The sequence below is a fragment of the Camelus ferus genome, chromosome 1, assembly GCF_009834535.1.
Source record: "Camelus ferus isolate YT-003-E chromosome 1, BCGSAC_Cfer_1.0, whole genome shotgun sequence".
In the NCBI taxonomy this organism is placed as follows: Eukaryota; Metazoa; Chordata; class Mammalia; order Artiodactyla; family Camelidae; genus Camelus; species Camelus ferus.
In genome coordinates this window covers 108751737-108774638 of record NC_045696.1, presented here as the reverse complement: position 1 = coordinate 108774638, position 22902 = coordinate 108751737, and the positions used below count along the sequence as shown (strand labels likewise).

Genomic DNA, 22902 nt, shown 5'->3' with positions numbered 1-22902 from the left:
GGATGGGCGGGTTTTGTTCTGATAGCCTGTGGGTCTCCGAGGAACTGGCTTGACCTCACCCAGAAGAGGCATGATTCTGCCAGGGGCCCAGCTGGCGTTGCAGTGAACCCTATCCACAGCGCGTGCCCACAGTGAGGCGGGCTCCCCAGGGAGAGGCCGGGAGACTTCCTTTTATGGGGTCACCGGGTTTCTTTACCACTGTACTTGAGGACTGCCCACCCACACGTAGCCCGCAAATTGTTTTCAGTTACATGGCTCGAAAGTGGATCATAATATTACATGTCAAAAACAAAGTATTTATACTCCAATGGCAAAGTGTTGCTTATAATCTAATTGTGGCTTTAATTTAAAGCCTTTAGGTTTAACCTGAATCAGAGGCCACCTGGTGAGCAGAGGGAGAAAGTAACAAATGCCAGGGAGGGGCTGAGTGCCCACCAGAGAGCATCCTGGAACCCTTGCCCATGACCCTGCTGACCCCTTGCTCCTCCCTTCCGTTACTTCTCCCAAACCCTTGCTTCCAGCATTGCTTCAAAAGGGCCCTGACCTTCACATGACAGGAGCTCTGGGCAGTGGGGTTGCTCAGAGAGGTCCCAAGGTCAACACTGAGGCGGGTGGTGCCCAGCCATGGGTAGCGCTCGGGAAGCGCTAGTCTTCGTGGCTGCACAGTCCCCTCTCAGCAGGCCGCCCAGTTTCTGGATGCTGCCTGGCCCTCTCCCCCCTTTTCCTTTTCCCCTACCCTCCCTCCCTGCACCACTCTCTGTCCTTCAGGTGTCAGCTCTGTTCTTCTTCCCCAGGGAGCCCTCCTGGATGCCCACCCCCACCAGGACTTTGCGGTCGGGCCCCTTCCCAAAGCAGAGGGCTTGGTGTCAACTTCGAACCTACCATCCTTCACTTTGTGAGCTAAATCTGTGTCGATGTGTGGTTTCTCTCTGAATGGAGAATGAAGTGGCTTCCTCTCTGTCCCTGGTGCTCAGCACTGGTCCAGCAGGGGCCAAGCTCCAGTAAATGTTTCTTGGCTAAATCAGTGAGCTACTTCCCTGCATCCTCAACCCAGGGTTCTGAACTTAGGAGATGCTCAGTTTAGTTTTATGGTAGCTCAGCAAAATGTTTGCTGTAACCTCTCAAAACCCAATTGATTTTCAGTAACTTTTTAAAGAGCTTAATTAGTGATGCAAATGAAGCCACCTCTCCTGAGATGAGTATGAGGGAGGAGACCAGGACACCCCTGAGAAAGTCCCAGTTTGCTTTCAGGCAAGCCTGAGTCCCCCCGAGAATGAGGCTTATTTGACTTTCTTGTTGGAACCCCAGGCAAGTTCTTTCACTCTCCCAGAGTTTTGCCAGGGCCCACGGGCTGTTTGCACCTGGGCCGCTAATGGCCTCTGTGTCTGTGGGACACGTGACCTACCTGTAACATCTACCTGAGTTGTCTCCAAAGGGCGTTCCATGGCCTTCCAGATTCCAGCTCCGTCTGTACTGCCCTTTGGAACCCCTTGACGGCCTGTGACGTACTCTGTTTACTACTTTAATATTGGCAAATCTGCATCGTGGGACATGGGGGTTGATAAAGGAAAGATGGAAAAGGAGTCTGGAGCCAAGACTGATGAGCCTTCAGGATGAGCTGCGTGTGTGTGAGCATGTGTGTGAGCATGTGTGTGTGCATGTGTGTGTGTATGTGTCTGTGTGTCTGTGTATATATGTGATAGTGTGTGCATTTCTGTATATGTGTACATGTGTGTATGTGTGTATATATGTATTGCATCTATATTTGATGCGTATGTGATGTGTATGTGCATATATGTGTGTGCACGTGTATATATATGTGTGTATATGAAGTTAAATAAGCTGATTTCACCTCATGCCTCTGTAGGCAGGCAGTTCTCAGAGTTCTGGAAATATCTTAAACGACGGGAGGATTATTGGACTAAGGGGAGAGCTTCCGGGGAGGCCAGCATGAAGGGAACAACACTCATGTGGGTGCCTGTGTCTGATAAATGAATTCCCCACACGAGGTGCAGGCCCATGTGAGTGGCACCCTGGGGCCTTACCTCACAGCCACTCCTTGTCCGCATGGGGACCCTCCCGACCGCCTCCCCTCTCCCTGTCTGCCAGCTCCAGCTGCCCACATCGTGGGAATTAGGACAGTGTGCTCAGGAGAGAAATCTACTTTAGTAACACCCCGTTCATTCCAAGGCCAGGCAAAATCAATTGAAATTTATCTGGTCTGATGGATGAGAGGCTTATGGAGTCCCAGTGAAGGTTTCAGGCCTTGGCATCCAAGAAGCCGGCTCCTGTTCCTGCTCTGCAGCTCCCTGGCTCTGTGGTCTCAGGCCCATCGTGCAGGCTCCTTCGGTCCCTGTTTCCTCCTCTGCTCAGTGGGGTAAGGATGCACACTTGCTCCACATATGAAACAGTGTTGGTAAAATGTTTTCCTGGGTTAGCTCTTAGGAAGTCTTAGCGTGGTACTAACCCTCTGAAGGCCTAGATTTTCTCTTTTCTTCCTCTGATGACTCAATCATGCTAATTAAGACAGAAAAGCCTGAGCTAAATTAGGCAAATCCAAGAGACATTTAGCTCTGGGCAAGATGATTTTGTGAATGGAGTTGTACGGGTTTTGAGTTTCTGGCCATGCCAGGGGCAGGCAGGCAGAGGGGGGTGGCTTCGTCATCCTTTCTCAGACCGGTGAGGACCTGGGGGCCTTTGACCTGGTGACATTGCTGGGAGCCATGCTTTTGTATCAGTCAGGGCTTCCTGGTGGCTCGTGACAGAAAAGCACAAGTGAATCTTAAAGGAGATATCTGGGCTCCTGTCACAGAATGATCCAGGGGCGGATGTGGCTTCATGTAGTTCCAGATCCTTAGGATCAATCTCTGTCTCTTCCCATTCCCTTTCTCCTCTCTCTACTCGCCTTGTGTTGGCTCTATTTTGAGTCTCCTCTTGGTCGTAAGAAGGCTGCAGCAGCTCCAGCCCTTACAACCTCATCCTTCCACACCCCCTAGGTAAGAGCAAACACCTCCTTCTGGTCCCCCCAGCAGAAGCCCTGGAATTAGCTCTGAATGGGCTTGACTGGCTCAACTTGACTCCCACCTTGCCCAGATTCAGTCCCTGAATCCAGGACATGCAAAGTGCTGCATGCTTGGTACTCCCAGGTCCTATGCTCCACTCTTGTGTTGTGCTGAGCCTACCAGAAACCTTGGACTGAAAACCTGGAGGGAGTCACCTCCCAGAAGGAAGTGGGATATAGGTACCAGAAAGCTGAATAGGTGCTGGGCAGGGAACACAGCCAGGCACACATCAGTCCTTACAACAGCCCCATTTTACTGGTGAGGAAACGGAGGCAGAGAACCGCAGTTAAGTTGCCTCTGGGCACATAGCTAGAAAGTGCGGGTGCTCACATCTACCCTCCTGCAGCGTGCTCTCCTGCCCGCCACGCTGCATCCTCTTTCCTAGTGAGATGCTGGCCTGCCCGCTGCCGCTGGTGTCTCCAGAGGGTGGCATCTCCAGAAGGAACTTCCAGCTTGAGTTGGCGAATTCGGGCTCAGTATCTAAAAGGTCTTTTCTCGCAGTTCAGGATGCGGGTGATTTCCTTTCCTGAGCTGTTACCCAGGAATTAGGACTGCTCTCTCCCCGGGAGGGGCCTTGCCTCCCAGCAGGCGGGCCTCTGACCGCCCTCCTCCCTCTCCCCTCCCCTCCCCTCCGCTCCCCTGCCCTCTCCAGGTAAACCCCTGAGATAAGTCAGAGCTCCCACCCTGGGCCTCCCACCCACTCTTTATCTTTTTCTCTCGCTACCAAAAGGCCTGTAATTAGGAAACATTAGCAGGCTCAAAACAGCTTTCATACCTGAAACATCCTCTGTAATTGCACTCAGCAGTGCTCTTCCCCGGCTATTAATGTCACTTTTATGAAGCAATGAGGAACAAAACACCCCGAAGCACTTAAAACATTTTTTTTTTAATATAATACGCGTCTTTTAGGAATGGAAGTTTAAAATCATCTGCTTGACAGAGACAGTGATAGACAAAGGTCTGGGGGCTCAGGACAGGGCCGTGGCGGTGGGGCCCTGGGGAGATGGAAGGCGGTCCAGAGGGTTCATGTGTTGCTCTGGGAAGAATGACAGCCTGGCGGGGTGGGTGGGGGCATTGGCTGAGGCTGGTGGGTCCCAGGGGAGGAGAGGTGGGCTGGGCAAGGGCACTGTTCGGCCTGGCTTCACATTTGTGGTTGCTCCTGTGTCATGGGGCTGTTGTGTGAGCTCTTTTGTGGGATGTCTGTGCCTTTGATGGAGAGATGTTTGAAATATGACAGATGACCACTGTCACTGGGCTTCCTATTAATTGTCACATTGAGTAGACTGTCAATGACTACACAGGTTGCAGAAATACACCAGGTATGACTGTGTGTTTGCTGGTTGGGGAGGGCTGTGGGTGGAGGGAGACAGAGAGTGACTGAGGGAGAGAAGACTCCCTGGCTTGCCATGTTAAAGAAATTTGGGAGTCGTGGTGGTTCACCAGAACCTTCTGCTTGGCAGATTTATTTTCTTGCTCTTGGAAATGGCTCACAGACTCATTCATCAGCAGAGCAGGAGATATTTGTGTCTGCAGAATCTGGGAGGGAACACCACAGGTCACCCAGACCCCCTTCTCCCTCTCAGAGGCAGGCTTAACCCTCATCTGGCCGGACAGACAGGTGTCTTTTCTCTAAAATCTTCCCGAGGAAGGTGGTCCCCCTGAGCCTGGAAACCATTCTGCTGGGATGTGAGTCTGGAGGACCAACTGCCTCATGACAGCTCTTCTCAGGCTGAGGTGGCCCTTGGGGCCCTGGAAGGAAGCAGGTGCCCAACACGGGCAGTGGGAGGGAGCTGAGGGGGTCCACAGGGGATCGTTGTCCTGACAGCCTGAACTCACAGCTCCTCACTGGTCTCCTTGGTGAAGGAAAGAAGTGTATTATTGGGGAGGATGGAGCATTTGAAGGGAAGCGAGGCAGAGTTAAGAGGCCTGGAAAAGATGGAGAGGAGGAGAACGGATGGAGACAGGATGGGTCAGAGTGGGCAGAAAACAGATGGTTCAGGAAGGGCTAGTCTGGCTTCAGTGGGAACAGGGCAGCACTGGGATATACCTTCAGCCTCACCTCCAGCTCAAAGTGTTAGAACCGTGTGGCCTACATCCCAAGGTACTTCCGGTAGCATCAAGGGGCAAGCCCAGGGTTTGGAATCTAATGTGCTGGGTCTATTTCCGTTTTCCTCTACGTTCTTTAGCTTCTCTGAGCCCATCTTCTGCCCCTATCACGAGGGTAATGGAAGATGGTATTTACACAGTGGTTAGCAGCATACACTGTTTACCTTCTTTGTAAGCTCTAGAGCTCAGTCCACACCATTTGCCCTGTGACTAGTCCTGGTGGTTCCAGTGACTCTTGCTTGTGGGACTGACCTTGGGTGTGATGAGAAGGGAACTGAGGAGGGGGACCCTGAGATGCGAGGTCAGCTTTCCAGCCTCTCTGTTAGGCTGGGGCTCGTGCGTGAATGCCGTCAGAGGTGCTGTTACTGACAGTGCGATTGTTAGTAACAGTGATCACTGCTGCTGCTCCTCGTTGCTGTTAATTCGGTGCCAGCGGGGCACCAGGCACTGACATCACTTGTATCACCTCGCCGAGTTCTCACCAGGACCCCGCAAGCTGCGTGGTATTTCTCCCATCTTACAGTGCATCTTACTGGTCCCAGGCCTGTGTGACCACAGAGCTCACCCTTGTACTTCTGTCCCTGGATGAGTGTGAGAGAGGGATCCCAGAGTCACAGATTATTGAGAAACCGGAGAACAGGGGTAAAAAGAGACAAAGGTTTCCCAGTTTTCTACAAAAGGAAAGGATTGGTTTGAAAGCCCTGTGCCAGGAATTGCTTTTTAAAGCAAGCTATATGGGGAGGGGTGGGGCAGGCGCTTTGTGGAGTTTGGAGGCAGAGAGTAGCAGGTCCAGGAGGAGACTTAAGGGGGCGGCCCTGCTCCCAGAGCAGGTGAGGCCTGGCCAGGGACCCAGAGTGGGACACAGGTGGTTCCTGGGGTGGGCCAGCTCCGGGGTGATGGAGGAGCCTGTGGTCAGCTCCCGCCTCCAGGGCTTGGCAGATGCTCAGGAAATGAGGACTCCGGGGACAGGAGAGATGGGAGGGGCCTCCGTGAGCTGCTGTTTCCCGTCCAGCCGACTCCGTGCCAGTTCTGCTGAACCAGCCCCTCCTCCATTTGCGGTGCTCCTCCGCTGATAGGATAGGGGAGTGTCTAGTCATGACAGCCTCATCTCTATGCATCTGTCCCCACTCTTCCTGGTAGAGACAGGCACATCCAGCACATTTCCTGGTGTCACAAAGGACAACTAGCTTGAAAGATGTTGGAGTCCAGATTCAGGCTTGCCTTGCTGAGTGAGAGCTGTGCCTTCAAACTGACATGGTCAGTGGTAATGGTCCATGCTTGGGTTTAGGTACAAACAGGTCACTGTGGGCAATAAGTCAGGGGTGACCCAGGTGGGCAGTGCCTCTGGTGGTGGGGGCTTGCGTGTGGCTGGCTGCATGTTCACGAGGACTGATCACATGATGCAGGTGCAGAAAAGGCTGGACTGAGTTGGTGGTATTTGGAGCAATCCAGGTGCAAGTCATGGGGCACGGTGACCCCACTGTGTGCTGTGCTGGCCTGAGCACATCTGTTACAATGGGCTTATTCTGGGAGCCGAGTTTTTAAAGGAACAATGGAGAACTTGGAGTGCGCCTAGTGGGAGGTGGTACCTGGTAGGGGTGATGCCTACTTGGGGGGTGATGCCTAGCTGGGGGGTGATGCCTAGCTGGGGGGTGATGCCTACTTGGGAGGTGATGTCTACTTGGGGGGTGATGCCTACTTGGGGGTGATGCCTACTTGGGAGGTGATGCCTAGTTGGGGGCTGGTGCCCAGAAGGAGGGATGCCTGGTCACGATGGCCAGTGATCATGTCATTTAAAGAATGTTGGTAGACCTGGGAGCCTCACCCCAGAGACAATCTGTAGTAAAGTCCAGGCGGCAAAGGCATGAGCTCCAAGTCCTCCCCAGGCTTCCCAGGACCAAGCTCCAGCAGCCACAGTCCCAGGAAAAAGTCCCCTGAAGTGGGTCACACTACAGTGGCCACATTCCCACAGTTGGGGCGGAGACAGGATGGAGGGGGAGTGTGTCGCCTTCCCAGGCCAGATTTGATTTTCCTGCACCCTGAGAACAGGAATGATGCCAAGAGCTCTGCTAGGAAGGCCAGTCTCTTCCTCCCCCGTGGCTTGCTCCCTTGTCTCCAGGACGGCTCCAGCAGGCCACAGCCAGCCTGGCCCATGTGCAATCAAAACTCTGCACTCATGGGATGAAGAGCCCGTTTCCTCCGCCTTGGTGGAAGAATGGAAAATGCCATCAGTCTCTTCCAGGGGTAACTGCTCCCAATCAAAGGAGCCCAGGTCTGTCCGGGCAGAGCAGTACCAGGCTGGTGGAGTCGGGGGCCCGCTGCTCCCACCCCTGCCTCGTTCGACAAGGCCTTGTTGGGCAGCAGCAAGGACCACATTCAATCGACAGCTTAAGATAATCACATGTGTGAGGCACTGGGATAATGACAGCTGAATACCCTGCCACGGTTGCCATAGTGACCAGCCAAGCACTGCTTTGGTTCCCTCCTTTTTATTTTTTTTCCTTTCTTGTTTTCTGGGCCTCCTTGTTATGAGGCTGGCTGGTGGGGTGGGGGCATGAGTTTGGGAAATGGGAAAGAGGAGGGAAGCAGGAGGGGAGACCCAAGAGGGGCAGCCCATTATCCGCTCTTTAAATACCCCAGCTGGAGGTGTTTTAAATCTCAACAGAGACAGAGAGAAACAGTGTCTTAATCCTCAGCTCCCTGTGAATTATTTAAAGGGATCTTGTCAGAGGGATGAATTTGTCACTGTTTCAGTGTCAACAGCAGCAGCAGCTGTCATCAGGGCTGAGGACCCCACTCCAGGCAGGGCCTGGTACGATATGCTGCTGCCTGGTGGCGGTTGCGGTGGCCCTGGTGCTGCGGACAAGGAGCCCCTCCCGAGGCACAAGCCTGCAGTGTTTTCCCTGGCGTGCTGGCGGAGACCCGGGTGTGAAATGTGCCAGGAGGCAGAGATGCGAGCCATCTGGACCTCGGGCCGGGCAGGCTGGCCTAGCTCTACTAAGGGGGCTCCCACGGCCAGGAGCATGGGATCTCCAAGTGGAGAGGGGTGCTCACTGGCTGGAAGTAGGCAGAGCATATACCCAAGAGAGGGCACCCAGGCCAGCACCCCGGCTACCCACCCACCCACCCACGCACTCTCAGGCATGCACATGCACGCACACATATGCACACAGACGTGCATGCGTGCACACTCCGAAGATGACGCACAGGTGCGGACAGCCAGACAGGAGGGGGTCGTAGGTCATACATGTCATGGAAGGAGGGCAAGACTTTCAAGGAAAGAAAGATGCCTGGTGCTCAGAGAGGCTCAGCCCGCGTATCTGGAGGGCTGATGTCCAGAACAGCTGACTCACCGGGGTCTCTTATCCCGGTTGAAGTATTTTATGTGCCTGATCACATTTAATCCTCACGACTGTCTGGTGAGGTAGGGTTTCTGGGTATCCCTCTGGTAGAGGAGGAAACCGAGGTTCAGGGATGTTGAAAGAAAGACATGACCGTGTCACACGGCTGGGTCTGGCTGACTCCGTGGTCTGTGAATTGAACTCCTGGGCTAAGCCAGGGGTCACCACGACCTCCAGGGCTCAGGATCAGGGAGGGTGACCCCAGTGCTTCTTAATCCCAACCCTTTGTTAGTCAGCGCAAACCCCTCCTTCCAAGCAATCTGGATCTATTAGGCTTGGGGCCTTTTCTCTCACTCCCAGTTCCACACAGCATTTCTGACGTTTTTCCACCATCCAAGTTGCCAGCAGGATTTTGCAGAGACCCTTAGAGACTGCACTGGGACCCAGTGAGTATGTTTTCCCTCCTCTTTCCATGTTATCGTGTCCCTCCTCCTCCCCGGCTCTTATTCATCTCAGGGAGCAGGTGAGGAAAGACTGTAGAAAAGTTATCACTTTGGGCTTTTTGGAAGCTCTGGGCTCTCAGAAGCAGGGCCCACTCTCGGCCAGGCACCCAGCCTCTTGGCCCACGGTGTGGGCCGTGGTACCAAATAGGGGCCTCTGGTGTCCTCCCAGCCCAGCACAGCTGGGAGGTGAATTCAGCATGCTGGGAGGTGAGCTGGGGCTTGCAGCCCTCAGGGGAGCCCCTGAGCGAATGGCTGCCTTGCTTGGTCGCTGTACTAAATGGTCGATCCCTCTGGGCTTGTAGGAATTTATGCCCCGTGGACCACATTTTACATTTTAATTAGCCCTTGAGCTTGTCTAATATCGGAGGTCCTTCAGGCTTAGTTTACTGTCTCCGCAGGAGCCGTGTCCTTGGGATCCAGGCCGGGCCGGTCGGTGGGATGGCTTCAGCCCAGTGTGGGCAGTCTGCTGCCGGGAAGGGTCTCTGGGCCCCTGTGGGCCCTGGGCAGTGGTGTGCTGCCCGGGGCCTCCGTGGGCTTCTTGCTCGGAGAGCAGCCTGCTCTAACTGGGGGGCTGAAAGTGCGTCTTTGGGTTTCCTCTGACGGAGCAGTGCCAGGGGAGTTAGGGTCCCACGGGGCATGGTGGTGGTGACTGTTGGCAAGATAGTAGATTCCTTCAAACTAAAGTCTGTGCCCGGATATGGACAGCTGAACGGGACCAGAGCCTGTGAGCTGTGTCCGGTTTTGTCTCCTTGTGGTCTGAGTGGTGGCTGTCAGGGATTGCCTGGTTGAGAGAAGAGGTGGAGGGGGGTCCCTACTGAAACCTGCCCAGAAGAAGCCTTGGAGGTTCTGGGAGGAGCCCTGGGGAGGGGATGCCGGCTGTCTCAGTGGGTCTGCAAGGAGATCAAGTTCAGCTTTTTTTTTTTTTTCATTGAAGTATAGTCAGTTTATGATGTGTCAATTTCTGGTGTACAGCGTACTGTCTCAGTCATACATGTACATGCATATGTTCCTTTTCATATTCTTTTTCATTATAGATTATTATTTTTTAATGGAGATACTGGGGATTGAACCCCTGACCTCGTGCATGCTAAGCACACGCTCTGCCACGGAGCTATACCCTCCCCCCCCCCCCCCCCCCCGCTGCCCTGAGTTTAGTTTAGTCCCTATGTTCTGCTGACCCAAGGGCGGAGTTATTTATCTAAGGTGGAAAAGATGATTTTGACACTCTGATGCGTTAGCCAGAGGCGGATCCTGAGGTTCACATAACAGAGCTGCTGCCGCTGCGGATAGTAACAAGAATAATCGGTACCTAGTGAATGGTAGTTACGTGCAGGCACGGCCTGGATGATGTCTTATGTGATCTTTGAGTCCTTGTGACACCCTGCAGGGTAAACAGTATTCTGCAGATGAGGAAACCAAAGCTCAGAAAGGTGCGTGCGGTGGCAGATCTGTACTTGGCAGAGGTGGGGTCCTCCTGCCCCCGGCGACCTCTCCCGCCTCACCTCCTCCCAACTGCCCCCTGCGCTGTGCAATTTGGCAGCTACCCTGGCCTCCTGACTTTCTTGGCAACGTGCCAGGCACACTCTGGCTCCAGAGAGTTTGTTCTTGTTCCTGGAGCCTGGAATGCTCCTCTCCCATGTGCCCTTCAGTCTGATGGCTACTGAGTGTCATTCTGATCTTTGCCCAAAAGGAGACCTCTGACGACCCCACTGCCAGCTGTCACTCGTTAACCCCTTACCTGCTTCTCAGTAATGTTTGATGCTGTCCAACTTTGTCTTACTCATTTGTTTGCATGCTCACCCTCTGGTTTGCTTTATTAGATTGTCAGGCCCTTGAGGGCAGGGACTTTGTCTCTTGGTCACTGCTGGGTCACACCAACACCTAGACTACTACTGGGGGATGTAGCAGATGCTCAATTCTTCATTTTAAAAATGAGTTACATGAGCTGGGTTTGAAACAAATCAGAATAGCCTCTTCCTAGCCTCATAGAAGCTAAAAAGCCAATTTCGATGATTTCTGTCCTCATCTTAAACAGCAGCGCCCAGAGGAAGTGCCCAGTTACTATGATGCTGCGCCATCGTAGCCCTCGGGCATTCTGGGAGGGGCAGGGTCGGCCCTGGGGTTGCAGCAGTCCCGGGAAGGGCCAGCGATCAAAAGTTTTTCCAGTGCCCCCTGCTTGGAAATCTCTTCAGAGGCACAAAGTAGAACCAGCTCACTCTTAACTTCATTTTTGATCAGGCCATGTAATTTCTTAGCTTACTCCATCATCTGACTCGTCAGATTGGGTTCCAGATGCCCTTTGCCTGTTTTCAAAATCCAGATCCACCCTTGGAGGAGAAAAAACGTGTTAGGGTTTCTGAAGGTTGTTCTAGAAGGCAGTGTAGATGGACCAGTGGATAGAGTTTGTGACAGTGGTTTTGAAGGAAAACTGTGTTTCACACACACACACACACACACACACACACACACACACACAGAGGCACTCCGGCTGTTCCCGAGCATCAGACCTGCAGGCTCAGACTCCCACAGGCAAGTCTGAGAAACTGAGATGTTGGAGGCACCTATGGGCATCTTTATCAAACATCAAAGTCCTGGTCTGAAAGCCTGAACAAGTACTTTCTAATGGGTGTCGTTATTTTCTTTATTATGTTTATCTCAAGGACAGGAGATCCACTGGCATCACTAATAATGCCCTTTCAAAGGCGGTTCATGTTCTGCTGGTTGTGCAAGGCTTCTTTCTTTGTCTTCTCCCAGGGACAAGTTAGCCTGGTGGCACCTGCTGTAAGTCCCCAGCTAAGACCCAGGGACTGAGGAGGCAGAAAAGTTAAGGAGCAGACCAGGACCTTGCTCATTCCTTCAGTCTGTCACTGTTTATTGAGGGCTAGGTACTGGGAATATCAGGAGGTCCCCAACACAGCCTAGCCCCCTAAGAGGCAAATCTGGGGGGAGAAGGATTTGGGACACTGCAGCAGGACTGCAGAGAGCAAGATGGTAATTTCCAGGAAGGGGTCAGGAGGTGTCCCACCAGCAGCTGGATAAGTAAGTCTGGGCATCTTAGGGAGGTCTGGAATGTACCCCATGGTGGTTGCAGCCTTGTGTGTGGCTGAGATCACCCAGATAAAAAGTGAGAGGAGAGGGGGGTGAGGGTGGAGCCCTGAGAAACCTGTGGATTTCACGGGTCCCAGACATCACTGAATAAAAACGTGGTCACATAATACCCACATTGCAAAGCTAAATGCGTGGAGTTATTTCTCTGTTGACATGAACTAATAAATTAGTCAAAACCCAATTCCCTGTCCTCAAGGAGCTCACAGCCTGGCAGTGGAAACAAAGCAATTAACGAATAGTTTGAAACAGTGTATTATCAAATGCTAAATTGTGTGGAATGAGCTCAATCATGCTTTGAGCATCCAGGAAAGTGGTAGCTGAAAATTAACTGGGAAGATGTCATGGAGGAAATAAAACCTGAGCCCTGTGAAAGGAAGGGGCTGTGAAGAGAGCTGAGCTCTGCCACCCATCAGCTGCCTGACTCCAGGTCACTATTGAATGTCTCTGGGCCTCAGCGTGCCCGTTTGTCAACAAAAGATCTTGGTCGACACAACTCACTGTGGCTTCCAGCCAGATTATTGTTCTCTGGTTCCGTGTCTTAGAGGAGTTGAGTTGGGAGGATGAGGAGGTGGAAGAAAGGCATCTGGACATCATGGGGCAGAAATGGGTACCATCCCTGTGTGACGTGAGAGGACATGGTCTTGGCTTGAGCCCTGGCCATCTCTTGCCTGGTCTGCTCTCATTTCTTCTGACCAAACAGCAAGCCAGGGCATTAGTCCAGGTGTGAGGTCATGCCAACACCAGTGCGTGGCTGTGGAATGCAGGAAAGAGACCAGATAGGAACATTTTTCTGGAAGAAAGGGCAAATTGTGGTGACAAATTGGGGACGAAGTTGCCAGGGGCATACTGTTTGTGGATAAGAGAAATTGGGCCAGCATTGTTGGGTGTTGAGGTGTAGGCTGGAAACAGATAACAGATAACAAGGAGTGGTTTTCAAAAAAAGCTGTATTGAGGCACAAGTTGCATGTCATAAAATGTACTCATTTTAAGTGCACAATCCAATGATTTTTAGTAAGTTGACAGAGTTGTGGAATCATCACCACCAACCCATTTTAGAACATTTCCATCACCCGCCCCCAATTCATCATGTCCATTTGTAGTCACTCCCATTTCCAATACCGGGCTCAGGGAAATACAAACACTCTTCTGTCTGTAGATTTGCCTTTTCTGGACATTTCATGTCGGTGAACCATACAATATTTGATCTTTTGTGTTTGGCTTCTTTCACTGGGCATCATGTTTTAGAGGTTCATCCATGTTGTTGCATGTACCAGGAATTCCTTCTCTTTTATTTCCAAATATTATTCCCTCATATGGCTACATCAAATCATTATGTCATGTTTTTCAATGGCTGCACATATTGTTTATGTGCTCGCTGGTTGGTGGACATTAGCACAGGGTTCTAGTTGTCATATTCAGGTCCAGTGCAGAGCTCCAAGGAGTGCAGCCTACACCCAGACTGAGGATGGATCCCAGTTGCTGAGTCAAAGGGTGTATGAGGTTCTAATTTTGATAAATAACACCAACTTTTCCGTAAAGTTTGTACCAGTTTGCTCTTCATCCAGCTATGTATCAGAATGTTTATCCCCCACACCCTCTCCGACACAGTGTGTTATCAAATTTTTGTCTAATGAAAAAAAATAAAAAAGTGTCACAATGCGTCTGATGACCCTTTCGATTATAATGAGTGAAGTTTAGCATCTTTTCATATCTTTACACACTATATCTGTTTCTTTTTATTAAACAGTTTGTTAACATTCTTTGCCCATTTTTCTATTTTATCATTGATGGATAGATCTTCTTTATAAATGAAGGGAAATTAACACTTTGTGATAACTTGCAAGTGGTCTTTTTCCCAGCATTCTTTCTTTTCTTTCTTTTTTCCTTTTGATTTTACTTAGTGGCTGTTTCTGTCTTGCCAATTAAGAAATATTGGATGGCGCTGAATTGATCAATCTGTTCTTCTATGGCTTTTGAGTTTCATGTCATAATTACTATACATACATTGTCTCCATGGTTTCTTTTAGTATTTTTATGGTTTCATTTTTAATGTTTAAATCTTTGATTCACTGGGAATTTATTCTGGAGTAAAGAAGGAAGAATAGATGCAAAGTTATATTTATCTCCAGATGGCTATTCAGCTATTACAACAATTAAAAAAAAGAGATTCACCTTTTCCTCCCTGATTTGAGTGGCATTATTTTAAATGTGGAGAGAAACTATTGATTTGACATCTAAAAGGTGCCACCAGTTATACTGAGACCAGTAGGCTTGGGAGTGCCCTCTTCTCTGCATTCTTACTGAGATTGGATATTTTATCTTTTTCATTTTTTGCCAATCTGATAAGCAGATCATAGCGTTTCGTTGTTTTAATGGGAGGTGATAATTACAGGAAGGAACACAGGTGGCAGTGTGTCAAATGCCCAGAAGTAGAGGCTGAGAAGCTGCCACTGAACAGAGACCTTTAGGAAAAGGGCTTTGGGGTGGGCAGTGAGGGCACCTCGTGGGGACTGGAGCCAGCTCAGGTCTTGGTAAAAGAAACTGGGTCTGAACAGCAAAGGTGTGGTATATCCAACATTGGTGAAACTCCCCTTTTTCAAGGATCTCGGAAGCGGTGTCCTTGGGAACATGGGATACCTCAAAGCGTGGTTGGGGAGGCAGGACAGATGCATAGAAAAGTGTTAAGGGGACACGTGGCCCCTTGAGTCTGGTTACACCAGCCTCTCTCTGTCCCCCACCCTCTACTTGGCTTATTGAGGGCCTTGAGATTCTACACCAAGATATATTTTCAGTTTCCACCGGTCTGGTCCACCCTACCATCATCTCTCACCTGGACCACAACAGTGACATCCAGTTGACCCACTCATGCACTTATCCAACCCAGTTCTCTACTTTGCATCTGAGAAATCTTTTAAAAACTCAGCTCTGATCACCTGTATTTGTCTCCCTAAAACTCATTAATGCCTTCTAGTTATCCTCAGGATGAAGTTTAAAGTTCTCAACCAGACTCATCCTCTCCCCAGTCTTCTTCTGGCCACCTCTGGCTTTTTATGACTCTTCATTACTCCACGGTGTCAGGCCACTTTTCTCCACCCCAGGGCCTTTGCACTTGCTGTTTCAGGCTGGATGCTCTGCGCCTCTCTGCCCACAGCAGATGCACACTTCTCCTAGCTAATTTCTACCCACTCATCCCTCTCAGCTTGGAGGGTCTTATCTGACACACTTCTGTATATCAGGTGCACCCGCCTCCTTGGCATCATGAAATTTTCCCTCACAGCAGTTAGCACAATTGTAATAATTTAGTTAATTTAATTACTGTTTGTCTAATTTCTGTTTCTCTCACTGATTATCAGCTTCATAGTGCTGCATCCCCTGTGGCTAATGGAATGCCTGGCAAAAGTTGGCATTCAGTAAATATCTTATTTTTCCCTGATGGATGAATGAGGTAAAACTATAAAACGATGATGCTGATTCCAAGTGTCGTAAACAAATCATTCATGTCTGTCCCTTCCCACTGGAAGGCTATTCCACCCTCATCTCGATTTACCCAAATCTTCTCTTTCTTCAAGTCCCCTAATCCTAGTAGCCACTTGCTCAGAGAGCATCTGAACCTCCTCTAGCCCACTCTGATTGTCATCTTTCCAGCCCCTCCTGCACCTGCTGGCAGGAGAAGGAGAGAAGGAAAGAAAGAGACTCCACGATGGCCTTTTCCCAAACAGCGGGGAGTTACTTTCCTTTCTCTCAGTTTCTCTCCACTCTTCCCCGTGGAACATACAGCTGTATTCTACCTAATTTGCTTTGATCGCTCCCTTAGGAACTGTCATGGAATCAATTAGATCTGTAGAATTTTATGACTTGAGGTCACTCAGTATGATTCCTCATTTTACAGATGAGAAAACTGAGGCCCAGGAAGGTTAATGTTTGAAACAATTACCCCTGTTGGGTTTTATAAGACCAATCAGTGTCATTTTCTAAGATAAATGTCCTCAATATCCCAGCTCCGCAAGAGTGTAAATCCTCGTTCTGTCTATTAAAAGACACACTGGCGGTGACAGTTTCAGTGCTGTGGTGGGCCCCCAGGGGTGGGCTTCCTGTCTTGCTCCCACACAGCAGAGCTGCATTAGTTTTGAGGGAGTCCAGGTCCCCGCCCTAAATGGGGTCACGGGTTTCACTTGTGCCTTGACAAAGGAGCCCGACGTTCCTGCTGAGACCTTATACATCCCAATAAAACGATGGATCGTGAGACGGGCTGTGTTTAAACAATTGCAGAGCAGCAAAAGAAGCCTGTCCTTCCCTCAAAAGTCATGTAGGGTCAACTGGGAAAAATGTGATTTCAAAATAGCCCTGGGAAGGGAGAGAGGCCTGAAACTTTGAACTAAAACAACTGTCAGCGATGACTTCTCCCTAATGTATTTGCTTTCTGGTTCCAAAAACCCAGGCAAGCAGAACATCACTTTAAGCAACATTTAAATAGAACATAACATCATCTCAGGAAGGAATAAAAAGTGGTTCCTCCACATCTAGAGGAATTAAGCAAAGTCCAGGTGAGGTGGGCCGTGTGCAGGGATCCTGGAAGAAGTCCATCAAGTGCTCCAGACTGGGGAGGGAACTGGCCCTCCTGAGAGTGCTGGGAGGGGCTGGGGGTTAAGGGCCATAGATAGGCTGCAGCTTAGGAGTCTAGTGAGGGGACCCGGAGCAGAAGTGGCCATGAGGTGACTGTACAGGCCTGGCTGGGCAGGGCCACCTCTGCATGCACCCAGTCTTTCATTTCCTCTGCACCATGCCTGGTCTTTGGAAGCCCCGGTACAAGTTTGAAGGACAGCCTTGCCTCCTCCCTCTTGCTCCTCCAGAAGGTTCATTCTGTGCAGGAAGACACAACAGTATATTTCCCATGCACACATGATTAGCTTTCAGCTCTTTTAATGAAGAATTCTAATTCGTCTATTTCAACTCCACACTGTGAATAATAAGCCATCAGCACAATATTTAAAGAAATGGTACTGTTTGATTTCTTTTGTCATCCCTTGTAAATCGTCAAGGATCTTAAGCTGTTCTCATGTTAGGAAGTTGAATTTCTTCTGCTCTTTATTTAATTCTTTAGCAAACACATTGGAACCTCCTGGGAGTACCCCCGGGTCTTGAGGTCAGGGTCCTGAGAGCTCCCCCGGATGGGCAGCTGCTTCCTCTCCCAGCACAAGGAAGAAAGAATGATGCAGGAACTCTTCTTTGGTCCCTGCTCAGAGTGGCTCAGGTTAAGGAAGCTGTGTCTTTTATGGGCCCCCTCCCCTTACTGCCGGTTACTGAAATAAGTTATGAGGTGAATTTCTTTGGCCATTCAAAGCACTTGTTTCTATCCCCTCTCTTCCTTGGCTCCTCTTATGGCCACGTGACCAGGGGTGAGTTGAATGATGTCTTTCCACCTGTAAATTGGGGTTGATAGAATCTAGTTCCACGGGGAACTGTCGGGAAGATCGAGAGCGATCACTTAATAAATACATTGTGCCTCCTCTTCTTCCAGTCTACAGGACTGCTGAAAATGAGAGCTCTCTTTTCCAACATGAGTCACAATTGTCTCTGCCTTTTTAAGAAGCTTTCCGTACTCCCTAAGTAACACGGTCCAACATTCTCTTCCATCACATCTTTGCTTGAAATTTGCACACAGTGAAGCTTAATTTGCTTCCTTCAGAATCTCTCTTAGCTACCTCTACTCTTACCGGTTTCACAGTCTAGCTCTTTCAAAGAGATGGATGAAACAAAAGTTTATGTGAATCTAAGTTTGTTGAACACTTATGAAAAGCTTTATATTCATATGCTTTTCAGAGATATAAAGGAGTTTCACCACAATAAAGAAATTAGGTTCAGAAAGGAGGATTTCCAAGGTGGGGGTGTCATGTCCAAGGTGGGGGTGGTCAGACCCCTAATCCACAGAGTGACTGTTGCGAGTAGAGTCTACTGGCATTGAGGATGAAATTCCCTGCCGTCATGCAGGGCTAGGAGCTGCAGGTTGTCCCTGTGGTTGTAATGAGCCATTGTCACAACATGAGAGTTGTAGGCTGGATACAGGGAGGTTTTCTAGGGTGAAGTGTGTTATATTTTGGGATAGGTGACAGAGAAATCTTCTGAAGTCTGCATATAAGGAGATCTTTAGAAAGAAATGAGGATTAGGTGTGTTCATTTCTCAAGTCAAGCGGCTGGACTGGTGAGCTCATAAGGCCCCCTCCAGCTCCAGGCTTCTCCTCTGCTCTGCCAGTCCCGTCTTCTTACTCTCTATTTTGTGTTTTTCATGTGTGTGCCTGTGGCCTGCTTGGTCCAGTGGGAAGAAGTGAGCGGCTACGATGAAAACCTGAACACCATCCGCACCTACCAGGTGTGCAATGTTTTCGAGCCCAACCAGAACAACTGGCTGCTTACCACCTTCATCAACCGGCGGGGGGCCCACCGCATCTACACGGAGATGCGCTTCACGGTGAGAGACTGCAGCAGCCTCCCCAACGTTCCAGGCTCCTGCAAGGAGACCTTCAACTTGTACTACTACGAGACCGACTCCGTCATTGCCACCAAGAAGTCGGCCTTCTGGTCAGAGGCCCCCTACCTCAAAGTGGACACCATCGCTGCAGACGAGAGCTTCTCCCAGGTGGACTTCGGGGGCAGGTTGATGAAGGTCAACACCGAGGTCAGGAGCTTCGGGCCTCTTACGCGGAATGGTTTTTACCTCGCTTTCCAGGATTATGGAGCCTGTATGTCTCTCCTTTCTGTCCGTGTCTTCTTCAAAAAGTGTCCCAGCATCGTGCAGAATTTTGCAGTGTTCCCAGAGACCATGACTGGGGCAGAGAGCACATCTCTGGTGATTGCTCGGGGCACGTGCATCCCCAACGCGGAGGAAGTGGACGTGCCCATCAAACTCTACTGCAACGGGGACGGGGAGTGGATGGTGCCCATCGGGCGCTGCACCTGCAGACCTGGTTACGAGGCCGAGAACAGCGTGGCCTGCAAGGGTAAGCCCTGGGGCTCCTGGGCCTCTTCTTCCTGCACCCCTGGGCCAGGGCCAGGCCTGCAAAGGTCCCCACCTCCAGTTCTGGATCCTGAGGGGACAGGAGAGCTTAACGGCTCCTGCCAGAGCTCTAGGCAACCTCTTCTCCTGTAATAGGCGTGATGATTTTCCAGTTGTGTCCAAGCAGAATATCAGTTTTCATGGTTGGAGGGGAGCGATGGGGAGAATTCCAAATGGTGGATAATAACTTAATAACCATTCAGTTATATTTAGTTTTGGGGACACTGACATTTAGACTTTCCTTTTCTGTCTTTCACACCCGCACACACACACACCCTTGCATCCTGTCCAGCCCCGTAGCCCCGTACTCTGAACCATGGAGAATTTAGGTTATCATGGACAAGTCACTCAAGGGTCATTGAGAAGTGACTGAATTTGGAAAATATCTGAGTTCCTTTCAGGCCAGCTCCCCTGGCACTCAGCTTGGTTCTGAACCCATGCAGCTTATTAACTCAAAGCCCCCTGGCTTGGCTGTCCTCCTCCAGGGGCTCAGAGCCAGGCCCTGTGGCAGGGATGGGGCCTCGACTTAGTATGTCCTGGAAGGAGGGGAAGTTGCTGGAATGGGGGTGGGGCAGTACCCTGTGCTGTGTTACCTTTGCTTCTGAGCGATGCCAGCTCTGCAGTTGGGGGTGTCACATTGGATCGCCTCAGTCCAAGAGAGCACATGTCCAAAACGTGGCCATAAACATGCTGACCTGGCTAGAAACTTGGTCTTCTCTGGGAGTTAACAGAAAGGTCTAGGCGGTCCACAGCTCATCTGTTACTTGAGTACATGGAAGCTGAACATTGGGGGATCCAAAGTTGGGGAGGAGAAGACAGTTTTCCTTTATTAAAATTTACTGTGGCCTTCAAAGTTTCAGATTCTTTAAAGAGCAAGTCTCCCCATATGGACCTCAGAAGTGACCACCTTGACCCTAACTCATTATTTGGCTTGCCCTCATCCTTTGGGGACAACTTGGAGGTGGGGGGAGCCGTAGTTGCTCCTTCTCCATCATGAGCTTCCTGCCAGCTGTTCCCTGTCATCATCCCCATCCTGTCTGGGTGTCAGAACATCCCTTGTGTGTCTCCTTCCCTGCTTACCTTGCTCTCCAGACACCTGCCTGGGTCGGGGCCCTCACACAGCTGTTCCGAAGGCCCGCTGGGAGTGGAGAGCTGTGCCTTTGTGTCTTTATGGGATTTCTTGGTATGGTACCCATGACGGGTGGTGGGTGATGTGGAAACAGGGGAGAGAGGCCAGATCAAGTGATGAATCAAAGCAGACAGTTTTAAAACCAGCTGGGCCTGGTTCCATAGTGCTCCTCTTTGTCCTGTTGATTGGGGGTGAGAGGGAGGTGCCCTCTCGGGCCGTGTCTCGGTCTGAGTGGGGACCCCGGCACCAGGCTGACTTCTTAAAGGTACAAGTGCAGCAGCTGCCAGGCACGCTTGCCGTAGCAGGGTGATTTCTCCAGGCTTCAAAGGGCTGCCATGCTGCACTTGCTGGCTGGGGCCCTCTCATTTTTCTCATTATTTCCTGAGCAGAACGGCAGGAACCAGAGCAAGCATTGATTGGTTCTGATTTAATTGGGACTCTGGGAACAGGCTCTAATGTCTTTGGTCTAATTGGAACTTTTCTCTTTTGTGGGGGGGCGGTTCTGCTGTCTCTGCTGCTTGTCAGTCACCTCCGGTGGTGGTCCTGGGCGGCCTGTGGGGACAAATATGTAAATGCAGGTGGTCTCTTTCCACTCGCTCGCATCTTCTCTACACAACCGCAACCCTCTCCTGACTTGTGGTGCACGTTCCTAATCTAGAGCTCTTAGGACTGTGACTTGACTTCGCAAATGGCTTGTTGCAAACTCTTTGGAGGCTGGAGGAAATGGGGACCCCAGGGCACCATCACGTTTCCATTTCAAGGGCACAGGCAGCCACATTTTGGTGGCATTTCTGAAAGTGGAGGGTGTCAAGCCAGGCAGCATCATGGGTCCTGCAGTCCAGCAGCCTGGCTGAGCTCAGTGCCCTAGAAGGGCAGAGAAGCCTCTTTTCCTCCATCTCAAGAACTTTAAGCTGCATCTTCCAAATTCTTCACCCTGGGCTCTGCTGGTAACCCAGCCTTGGTGGCTGAGCTCAATCCTCCCTCCCCAGGGCTCACAGCAGTGGGCTTCCTGGGCAGGTGAAGGGGCCTAGGACATAGACAGTGATCTGGGGACGACTCTAATCCCTTTGGATTGGGATGGAGGATGGTCCCCGGGGTGTATCTTCAAGGGAAGGTGTTCAGCTCATCTTGCATGCTCATGCTGGTTGTCAGGTGGGCACTGCCGCCCTTCACAGCCATTTTGGGGTGACCTGCCTTATACAGCCAGCTTTCCTGAGGCCTGGAGTGTGAGAATGGTGGACGCAATAGAGGATTGTGGGTGAGAAGGAGCGAATCTCCATCAGCTGTCCTGGTAGGACTGGAGAAGGAAGGTGAGCTACTCTCTCCCTACACAGCCCTGAGACCAGATGCCCTGGAGCCCGGCTGGGAGAAGCCTGCGTGGTTCTGCGATTCACACAGTTATGTTGATCTGATAAAATTTTCTTTTTTGGCTGTTTGAACCTGAGCCTTTGCATGTGTCCGATCTGCAGGGTGGCAGAAAGACTATTCTTTATATTGTTTCTCTGGCTGGACAGGCTTTTCACCACGGGCAAGAATCTTACTCTGACTCTCTCCTTGAGTCTGCTAAACCCTCTTCTGTCAAAGTCATGGTGACCAGTCACTCAGTTTTGCAGAAGCATCTGGAGACCAATTAGGCAGCTTAGCCAGCAAAGAGTGGTCCTGGCCTAGAGCTGTTCCTGGTGTGAGGAGGGAGGGTGCTGAGAGGAGGGTTAGCAAGCAGAGGAAGCCGTGGGGAGATCTTGCACATCACGATGTGCGACAAGCGGCTCCCACATTTTCTAGAGGGCTCCATGGCCCAAGGCCTGTTCCGGACTCGTCCTTTCTGCAGGTTGGACTGACCGAGCAGAATCACAGCAGCCTGCTCACCCTGCCAGGGCCTCCGACTCCATCATGCATTTAGCTCCCTGAAATTGTTAATTGCTAGGCAAATGGCCCACCTGCTCCAACTTTAAGTTTTATGCTCATAGTATAGCAGATAAATGGGAAATCATGGCTTGGTCGTTACCCTACCCGCATGCCTTCCCTTCTCAGGCTGCTGGCTAAGTTGATTCTTTGTGTGAGTCCCTGCAGCCTAGTGGTCCCTGGACCAGGTGCTCAGCAAGCTCTCTCTGTGCCATGGAGCCTAAAATGTTGCGTCAGCTAAAGCTGGTCTCAGGGGAGGATGGCTGGGCTGAGACTGACCATCGCTTGGGGGAACTTGGCATGGGCAGACCTCTTATCTGTCTGTTAGAAGCTTGAAGGCTGCAGTATCCCATATGGGTGCCCGAGGAGGGGTCCCAGGTGCTGGGAGAGCCTCTGGCAGCCAGATCTTAGCCCCCGCAGTATTCTCCTGGGGCTTGGATCTGTGTCCACCCCTGAGTTCCATAAGGGCCTGGCTTTCCCCCGCAGACACAGTCCCTGGAGCTTCCAGAAGGAGCTGCCTCATTATCCTGCCTGTCCAGCCCCAGTCAGGGATCAGGAAATGATGATGCAGTACATACCCTTCCCTGCCATTGTCCCTTGCTCCTGCCAGGCTGGCCCTGGCTCACCCCTCAGAGGGCACACCCTGATCCTTAAAGGTGCCTAGGCCTTTATTGTAGATGCAGGGTGATGGAAAGGCGGA

The 22902-nt window shown here is 50.9% G+C and overlaps 1 protein-coding gene across 3 annotated transcripts in view; it reads left to right on the top strand.

The window, feature by feature from the left end:
* EPHB1 (EPH receptor B1) overlaps nucleotides 1–22902 on the top strand; it is a 409323-nt gene that overhangs the window by 128144 nt on the left and 258277 nt on the right. For 2 of the 3 annotated variants that reach the window (XM_032488058.1, XM_032488067.1), the window contains exon 3: nucleotides 18434–19115. In XM_032488058.1, coding sequence (XP_032343949.1) covers nucleotides 18434–19115 — 682 coding nt within the window. Of the gene's footprint in view, nucleotides 1–6294; nucleotides 6426–18433; nucleotides 19116–22902 lie in introns of those variants that run through there. The other variant, XM_014557700.2, reaches the window with a different exon arrangement.